Here is a 10148-nt window from a genome sequence, read left to right on the forward strand (position 1 = left end):
GTTTTTGGTTACAGGAATATTCATTATATTGTACCGAGTCTGACTAAAGCACACAAAAGACAAAAACTTTACAAAAAATTATATGGAATACAAAAAACATTTTACAGAATGTCCCCCTGGATTTTTTGGAATAAACTGTCTCGGGAATTGTATGACTTACTGTGGAGGAAACAGATCATGTGACCCCGTTACTGGTGTGTGTCATGATGGATGCATAGAAGGACTCAATGGAGCTCTATGTAATGAAGGTATATGTTGGATGAAAGGAGTGTTATACACATATTTTTTAAATTCCTGAGGAAAAAGTATTAAATATAGTCTTAAAAAGGGAAAATCACAATGCAATTGCCCAAAAAGTGTATCTGAAGTTGAGAAATGTAATAATTAAACTAAATATTGTAAAATTGTATTAAAAAACGGTTACAAAAGCGCTTGTTTCTTTGGTTCCTTTCGTAAAATTGAAATAAAATATGTTTATCTAATATTATACTGTGGTTTATGTGTTTCTTAATATGAAGGTTCACTTTCACATACATATTTAAATTTTATCATTTAAATGCATAATGGCACTTTGTTTTCACTTGTTTTAGCTTTAGTTGTTCTGTTGTTATATTCGTATTTTTTAGTTGTTCATAATATACATTAAAGTGAAAAAAATTAAATTTAAAACTCTAATGAACTCTAATGAAAAATAAAAATTTCAGAAAAACCCATCTCCAATCCTCGTACATGTAACAGTGACAAAACGAGCATTATTATTGGAGGTATCATCTCTGTTGTCATTGTTGTCATCGGAAGTGCAATCAATTTCATGCTGTGGAAGAGGAACCAATGTGAGTATAAATATTTTAAGTTTACTTTGTTGTATTGATTGGCTGATTGATATATAACTATTGTTTAATGCCGAGTCGGCACTATTTCAGCTATATTTTGACGATTAGATTTCATGACCCTTTCTTTCTAACATACAACATATTTATCCCATTATTTTTTTTTTCAAACAAAAAAACAAAAGATTTGACGTTATTTCTTTTTATTATATTCCTCATAGTTTTCGAGGTACACTGTATCAACAAGTACTCAAGTCTATTATTTTATTTATGAGTTTTAACATGCAAATTTCAATATTTTTTTCTGGGTAAATAAATTTAACAAAGACAATTCTTTTAATTTCAGCAATAATTGCAGTGAAATGGTGAGATTCGCCCCTTTTTGAAATTGTGAAATTTGTTATATCCAGGCAAATGATCCCAGATCTGGACTATTTATCCGATGACTAAATATAAATCCGGAATGCAGAAATTCTATTGTTTTTGTAATTATATATAACATCGAAATTTAATCTTAAGCTTCATCATTTTGTAATTGATGAATAATTAAGACCGTTTTTTCGAAAGTTGTCAACTTCATAAAAATAGTGATGTACTTCTTCTTCAGTGATCTTAAATCAAGTGCTGATCAAAAGGATGTTGACTTCACAGGTAAAACATGCCATATATCTCATTTACTTCTAATCAAATAACACGAACATTTTCAATTCCTAACAACTTAGAAAACAAGTATCTTTTTATTTCTGAAATTTACATTTATTACATAATTTCTTCAAACAATATCTGGTCCTTGAGTTGTAAACATTCTTTAATAGATGATTTTTTTTCTACTTGGAAGCTTAGAGTACTAATTTTCTTTTATTTATTATGATATTTGTATTAAAATTGAAATCAATTCACAAATCCTTTTGTTGATCCAAAACTGGTAAATAGAATTGAATTTTTCTTACAGTATATATAATACCGTATATAACAAAGGTCCATTACTACACTAGTCTAAATTTGCATCAATTCATTAAAAGTTTTACTTCTTTTAAATACGTCATGAGTTTATTATTTATTCTCACTCAAGAAAAAGAAATATTAAAAATTCACTATCACTTTTATTAGCTCACCTGAGCCGAGGGCGCAAGTGAGCTTTTTTTGATCAAAATATGTCCGTTGTCTGTCGTCGTCGTTGTTGGTGTCATTGTCGCACACAGTTCACATTTTCATCTTCTTCTCAAGAACCACTGGGCCAATTTCAACCACACGTGCCACAACGTATCCTTAGATGACGGGAATTCAAGTGTGTTCAAATGGAAGACCAGGCCCTTTTCAAAGAGGAGATATTTATGAATTAATGAAAAATAAATGTTATCTTCATAAAAATCTTCAGGAAAGATGAAACTTATGGGGAAGCATCCTTAGGTAGGGGTAGCATCCGGGGTAGGGCGGGACCACAATGGATGATAACAGTTTCACAAAGGAATACAATGTATACAGGTGAAATCTTTAAAAAAATCTTCTTCTCCAGAAGGGAAAAATGAAAGAAGATGGGCGGATAAGGCGGGCAGAATGCCTATAGCATCAGATATTAAAAAAATCACATTTGATATGTAAATTGAGTATATAAATTTACATCTCATTATTGAAATTTATGAAAATATGAGAAAAAAAAACATTTTCTGAGAAAAAATAAATCTCTTTAAAATTTCATTCATAAAAATATTCCATGGTATTCATGGGATTCGAACCCCGGCAATAAAATACCGAAGTATCAGACTGCTTTGACGCTAACGCGCTAACCACTTTGCTACATGGCTCTTGTGAATCATTGGCATTTAAATCATGTTTGTGATATGACCATTGACTTAATGGACTTGAAGTATTTCTCGGAAAGATGCGAATGTTTTGTCATAAAAGTCTATTTTTAAGGTATAGTGGGTCTTCCCTCCATTTTTTAGTAAACCAAAAAATATATAAATTATCGCAAACTTTTAGGATTATCTTTCAAAAAAATGGAGCGAAGACCCACTCACATTGAAAAAAATTGTTAAAGTATAAAAAAAAAAATGATCCTTTTTGCTCTTTTAAGTCAGTGTATGCTTTTTCATAGGCAAATATTTTCAGTTTTTGTGAGATTTTTGTAAATAATAGAGATTTTACATTAAGTATACTTTAATATTAGATGAGAAATGACATAAAATTAGGATATAATTGAGATTAAATTTTCCCCCTTCTTATCTGTCGCGCTATAGGCATTCTGCCCGCCTAATACGCCCATCTTCTTATGTGAAAGTATCCTCAGGTTGTGTAGATTCAAGTTTGTACAAATCATGATCCATGGGGGTATGACGGGGCTACAATTAGGCATCAACTTTTTGCAAATCTTCTCCAGAGCGGAAAAGTTTTGTTTAAGGTACATTGATACTCTGATAAGAGAGATAACTCTTAATGACACTAATGTCTATTATTCTTTTATAAATTTGTCAAGTTTAAGTACCTTTTCTGTCAAATTTTGCCCCGCAAGCCATGCTATAATTTGTTGGATTTTATTCAGCATATACATTTCCCTTGGAAAAGCATAAAAGTTAAAGAAAAATTTCATATGAGTGAGCAGAGGGTTTATGAACCTTAATCAATTTTACATGTAAGCATCTGCAAGTTGTTGAGTTTGAAATTTATTGAAACAAGAGGCCCATGGGCCACATCGCTCACCTGTGTACTGTACCTTAGAAAAAGTAGAAATTGGTTTATTATTGAAAAGTTAAAATCCAAAAGTAATCCCATGATCAATCATGGATTTGCTATTCTTAAAAGAATTTTCCTATATATTTCTATGTAAAACTTTGGTCGGCCATTTTGGCCCCGCCCTACCCCCCGGGGGTCATGATTTGAACAAACTTGAATCTTCACTACCTGAAGATACTTTCATATAAATATGATGAATTATGGCTCTGTCATTCTTGAGAAGAAGATTTTTAAAGAATTTTCCTATATATTTCTATGTGAAACTTTGGTCGGCCATTTTGGCCCTTCCCTACCCTCGGTGGTCATGATTTGAACAATTTGAATCTACACTATCTGAGGATGCTTCCATATAAATATGATGAATTATGCCTTTGTCATTCTTGAGAAGAAGATTTTTAAAGAATTTTGATATATATTTCTATGTAAAACTTTGGTCGGCCATTTTGGCCCCGCCCTACCCCCGGGGGTCATGATTTGAACAAACTTGAATCTTCCATACCTGAGGATGCTTCCATATAAATTTGATGAATTATGGCTCTGTCATTCTTGAGAAGAAGATTTTTAAAGAATTTTCCTATATATTTCTATGTGAAACTTTGGTCGGCCATCTTGGCCCCGCCCTACCCCCGGGGGTCATGATTTGAACAAACTTGAATCTACACTACCTGAGGATGCTTCCATATAAATTTGATGAATGATGGCTCTGTCATTCTTGAGAAGAAGATTTTTAAAGAATTTTCCAATATATTTCTATGTAAAACTTTGGTCTGCCATTTTGGCCCTGCCCTACCCCCGGGAGTCATGATTTGAAAAAACTTGAATCTACACTACCTGAGGATGTTACCCCATAAGTTTCATCTTTCCTGGCACAGTGGTTCTTGAGAAGAAGATTTTTAAAGAATTTTCCAATATATTTCTATGTAAAACTTTGGTCGGCCATTTTGGCCCCGCCCTACCCCCGGGGCTCATGATTTGAAAAAACTTGAATCTACACTACCTGAGGATGTTACCCCATAAGTTTCATCTTTCCTGGCACAGTGGTTCTTGAGAAGAAGATTTTTAAAACATGCCACCAAATTTTCATTAATTCCCAATTATCTCCCCTTGAATAAGGGCGTGGCCCTTCATTTGAACAAACTTGAATTCCCTTCACCCAGGGATGCTTTGTGGCAAGTTTGGTTGAAATTGGCCCAGTGGTTCTAGAGAAGAAGTCGAAAATGTGAAAAGTTTACAGACAGACAGACAGACAGACGGACAGACAGACGGACGCCGGACAAAATGTGATCAGAAAAGCTCACTTGAGCCTTCGGCTCAGGTGAGCTAATAATGTGTGTGTGTGGGGGGAGGGGAAGGGGTCACAATGGGAGATCAAGAAGTATGTTTGAAAAATCTTTAAAAATCTCCTTTTAAGCATGGCAAAATTACACATGTATGCTTAACTGATATAGTGACATTCTCAAGTAATCTAGAAAATTCAAACTCCCCTCTCCCAACAAGTTTACTTTTCAATACTGAGCTGATATGTGTTTCAACTTGCCCATGTGCTCAGGTGAGCAATGTGGCCAATGAGCTTCTTGTTTCAATTTTCAATTAATGCATATTTATTATAAATAATAAATATGTATATCAATGTTTTTTCATTGTGTTGCAAATATATTATTTCAGACATTCCTTCAAATGGACATCAGTATGTATTATCAAGCTTATCTATTTATTTGTTTTGAAAGACGTTTTCACCTTTTTTTGCTGAAAAAAAATCTTTGTACAATAAATATAACATATTTATTTCAGGGGTAGCTCCATTTATGCAGAACTTGGAGCTCTAGACAAACACTCTACGTACGAGGAGCTACATCAATATGCCGAGGCTGTCAACAGATAATAACAAGTTAAATTGATGCAAAGCATCAAATCGGCCGCGAAAATAAATTATTATATTAGCTTAAGGTATACGCAATGTAGTTTGAATTTTTTCCCTTTATCCATGGAGTCGAAGAGTTCCAATTCTTGAAGGAAGTGCGTGCTGTATTTTAATGTCAATACATGGCATTGTATATATCTTCTTAGACAATTTTGCATAAGAGAAACATCTAGAATATATGTTAAGTATTTATAAATATTTACAAAACCAAGATAAAAAAGAATTGCGCGCGATTAGGATTGCATAATCATAAAAAGATTTCATTTAATGACAAAATGCAAAATAAAATCTAAAATTACTATTTATTGAAATATAATGGATCTTTGTTGCATTATAATGACGATGCTGACATCTGTGAAATGAGAAAAAAAATCATTGTTTCATTTCAACTGTAGTGTATTTGAAATAAAATTCAATACTTTTTAAATACTTTAAATGCATCAATTTATTAGTCTAGATATGTATTCATACTTGGAAACTTAATACGTCTTCTTTCAATATTTACACACGCCCATAAATTGGGGAGTAGTTCTTGCAATAACCTTTTTTAATAATTAAAGGAATATCTGATAAGAAACGTAAGACAATATAAAACGTCCTAACAGCTATTAAGAGTACACATTTAGCAAATTTTAAGAACTTTTATTTGTAACTTAATGACTTGTTCTCAATATCTCATCCAAGCAATCAAACAAATTACCGGTACGTCTCATTTACCATGTGCACATATAACACTACGACAAAAAGTATAAATGGTTTGAAAAACACTTCTTTTTAATTTTCAATATATTACTATTCCTTTTTTTAATATTATGTATTTATTTGTGTTCCTAACAAATAATCGATTCGGCATACATTTAGAAAAATAAAGAATATTGAATTGAAATAGATTTTTTTGTTGAATTTGTTCCTCTTGAGGTGTAAAAATAGTATAAGTAATAATTTGTCGCAAATGTTTTGCGAGGAATTTGCTTCTAACTTCATTTCTATGCATTGAGATTCCTAGAGATTGGTAATGAACAGAATCTGTTTCTGAAAAAATCACTGCGATAATAATTCAATAAAGAATAAAACAAATCATTATAAGACATCTAATTCTATCCTTTTTTATTTTATTGAATGAACTAATTTTAAGTTTGTACAAACCTTTTGAACAACTACAAAATATTTACAACGAATTGTTTAAAAAAAAGAAACAGTGTTTTACATGCTATTCGTTTCAGCAGTTCTCAATACATGTTCTGCCTGTGCATAGACAACTCTCGTTGCCATGATTTTTTGAAATTTCTTCAAGTTCCTCTTCTCCTCTTTTTTATTTTCACTTGTTTCTCTTTTCCCTTCTGTGAAAAAGGGGAAAGCATAATCAATGATCTAAAATTGCTTGGAAATTTCTCAAAATATTCCTTTTTCTTGTTTGTGCAGAAATGAAGAATAATTATATTTAAGAAAGCCGATTATTTAATATTTCTGCAAAAAAGGAACCTTCTTCTACGCAATAACAAAGAAAAAAATGTTTCCGATGACTGAACAAACGTTGAAACCTCAAGATTTAATATATTATATTTACAGAGAGAAGACTGTAAGGAACCCTTTATAAATTTTTAAATATATATATATATATAATTGCTCAAAGCTTGATATCGCAAACTTGGTATAAGCAACAAGAGGACAAGGAGACACACCACTCATCTGAGCTCTGGCTATGTGAACTAACAGCGGAAATCAGTTCAGTATTGAAAAAATAAAATCTCAAAGTGGATTCCAGTGGGAACATGATTTGAACAGACTTGAATCTATACCACATGAGGATGCTTCCATATAACTACAGTGTATGACCAATCATGGCTTTGCTGTTCTTGAGAAGAAGATTTTAAAGATTTTAAAGATTTTAATGATTGTACTCCTATGTAATACTTGACCCCACATTGTGGCCCCATCCCGGGGGGTGTCATAATTTGAATTAACTTAAATCTACACTATCAGAGGATCCTTCAACATGAGTTTTAACTTTCCTAGCCCAGAACTTCTGGAGAAGTTTTTTGAAGATATTCCTTGTGTAATCTTTTGTTACATGTAAACTTTCACCCCCCTTTGTTGCCCCACCATACCCCTAGTGGTCATGATTTTAATATACTTGAATCTACACTACCGGAGAATGCTTTCCCATGAGTTTGAGCTTTCCTGGCCCAGTAGTTCTCGAGAAGACAATTTTTTTTCAAAATTTTACCTACATGTATATATTCCTATGTTAAACTTTGACCCTCCCCCCCATTGTGGCCCCACCCTACCCCTGGAGGTCATGATTGAACAATCTTGAATCTGCACTACCTGAGGATGCTTCCAAGAGTTTTATCTTTCCTGGCCAAGTGGTTCTTGAGGAGAAGATTTTTTAAAAATGCCATTAATTTTCCACTAATTCAAAATTTATCTCCCCTTGGAAGCTGACATGGCCCTTCATTTAAACAAACATGAATCCCCTCCACCCAAGAATACTTTGTGGCAAGTTTGGATGAAATTGGCCCATTGTTTCTTTAGAAGATAAAAATGTGAAAAGTTTACAACGACGCCTAAAACGTCAACAACAACGACAGACAACGGACAAATTTTTATCAGAATAGCTCACTTCATCCTTCGTTTCTGGTGAGCTAAACAGTGAAAACATTCACAAAAGTTAGCTGTTTTTCCTACAGTATGTTTACACGCTTGAAAATTACTTACGATTATTTTTCACTCTGTTTTTGCATTTTTGAAACAGGCAACTGATCATGTAACTCAAAAAGCAAATTATGTTTATTAAGGAAGGCTTTCGATACTCAAAGTCCTTTATGACCACATAGCGCTCAAACATCCATAGTTTTTCGGAATTCGATTTGACTCTCCCAAATGTGTAGCTAAAGAAAAAAATAAAGACAGTTATATGGTTTCAAATGATTTTAAAAGTTCGGTATAGTAAAATTTATCCTCTTAGTTTGTACAAAATGTCGGTAAGTGGAATGTACATGAAATAGGACAGACTAACATGCAGTAGAACAGATGAAAACAATGCGTTCAAACATATGTTAAATGTAAGTGCCCTTGGAATATAATACAGTACAAACCTGAACATAGCTATTACAAGGTTCACTAGTAGAAGGTTGGAGAATAACATGTAAAATGCAGCGATCAAAACAACTGTCCAGTCCTCGCGTGGACATCTCTCTTGAGATGGGTCTGAGGACCAAATAGACGTAATATTGGTACAGTCGGACTGGTCCTTTCCTGATATCATTAATAAATGTATATATTAAAGGTTGAAAAGTAACTTTAAAAGCTACCTAAATTATTCTGCATTTGATGAAGTGTATGACCTATTCTAACCCAGGCTATACATTAATTACTTGTAGAGATATTTAATATATTCCTGATTTTTGTATCTTCTATCATAAGTTTAAGGTATTAAAAATTCCTTCAAATGTGACAATTTAAAAATGTGTATTTAATGTCGGCAGAGATCTCGACGTTCAGATGTAACTCTGCTTTAACCAACACTGGTAATACACTTTTTTATTACTTTTCTATAACATCAAGTGACTTAGTATGCCATCAAGAACAGTACTATTCTTGATAAGAATTTCTGTAATCTAATTCATATTTTCATGTGTACAACCAATTACCGGTACTGTTAATGTATTTTATTTAACTTGTACGATATTTAGCGGAAATTGAAATTTTTAACAATTTAACGTGAATTTTATTAATTAGAGCATTTCTTGAAGTGAGGTTCTTATTGATCTACATGAATATATATATTCGGATCACTTAGCGTTGTACTTAAAATAGCTGATGCAAAAGAAAGTCACATGTAATGCGTTTACTGTACTAACCACTGATGTATTCTTCGTTAGGTTCTCCATAAAGCTGCCAGTAAGGAAGACTGATGATTTTCCAGATCCTCCATGATCCTAAAGACCCGTCACCAAATATGTACACGTGGTCTGGCCAAAGATTTGCATGGTAATATATTCCTACTCCAAATATCACAAATATGGCCAACCATATAAACGTTATAAGGTCCTTCAACTGGATAATTTAGAAAATAAATAAATACATATTTCTTGTTTAAACAACATTTGATGATGTTATAATTAAAATATACAGAGTACAATCATTATTTTGGTAAAAAGAACATTTTAACGAATGAAATATTGAGCAGAGCAAACATCATATGCGGAATTCTGTGTAGTGTACTACAGTGTACATAGTTTAAACCATAAGAGTAGAATTCACAATTTCTGAATCATGATTTAAATTAAGGTATAAAAGACATCAGTCAGTATTTATCAGATAATAAATTTTAATTGCTAGGGAGATCATTTTTTCCAATAAAAAAAATTATTTAAGAAATAATATGGGATATGACATGAAGTCGGTCACGTGATCAAATTCTATAACTTCATGTCATATATAAACAACAAGGAGACATAATCCTCATTTTCAGTGATAAACGTACATTGAAGTCATTTTTGTTAGGTAATATTTGCCAAAATATACCATAGCAACTCTAACCTTCATGTACTATTATGTCGTATTTTGGCCTAGTTAATTACATATAATGCACATTGTTAGACTTTAGAATGCTATGACTCCCTGATTAATATAAAAACACAATGCTGGATTTAGCTGCA

At 32.4% G+C, this 10148-nt stretch overlaps 2 protein-coding genes across 2 annotated transcripts; one reads left to right on the plus strand and one right to left on the minus strand.

Annotated features, from left to right (window-relative positions):
* Window positions 1–107: 107 nt before the first annotated feature.
* On the plus strand, window positions 108–6244 carry LOC134260714 (multiple epidermal growth factor-like domains protein 10; the record flags this gene model as incomplete). The annotated part of the gene is made up of 6 exons (XM_062743256.1): window positions 108–248; window positions 705–833; window positions 1177–1195; window positions 1438–1481; window positions 5229–5250; window positions 5355–6244. Coding segments are annotated over 6 exons (446 nt in total), but the record flags the coding sequence as incomplete, so codon positions are not given.
* Window positions 6245–6664: 420 nt separating this feature from the next.
* Window positions 6665–9543, minus strand: LOC134260715 (transient receptor potential cation channel subfamily M member 4-like; the record flags this gene model as incomplete). Its single annotated transcript, XM_062743257.1, has 4 exons — window positions 6665–6824; window positions 8203–8375; window positions 8583–8742; window positions 9348–9543. Coding segments are annotated over 4 exons (666 nt in total), but the record flags the coding sequence as incomplete, so codon positions are not given.
* Between the last annotated feature and the right edge of the window lie 605 nt (window positions 9544–10148).

The sequence above is a fragment of the Saccostrea cucullata genome, unplaced genomic scaffold, assembly GCF_032062105.1.
Source record: "Saccostrea cucullata isolate Sc308-1 unplaced genomic scaffold, CSIRO_AGI_Scuc_v1 ctg18804, whole genome shotgun sequence".
NCBI classification, from domain to species: domain Eukaryota; kingdom Metazoa; phylum Mollusca; class Bivalvia; order Ostreida; family Ostreidae; genus Saccostrea; species Saccostrea cuccullata.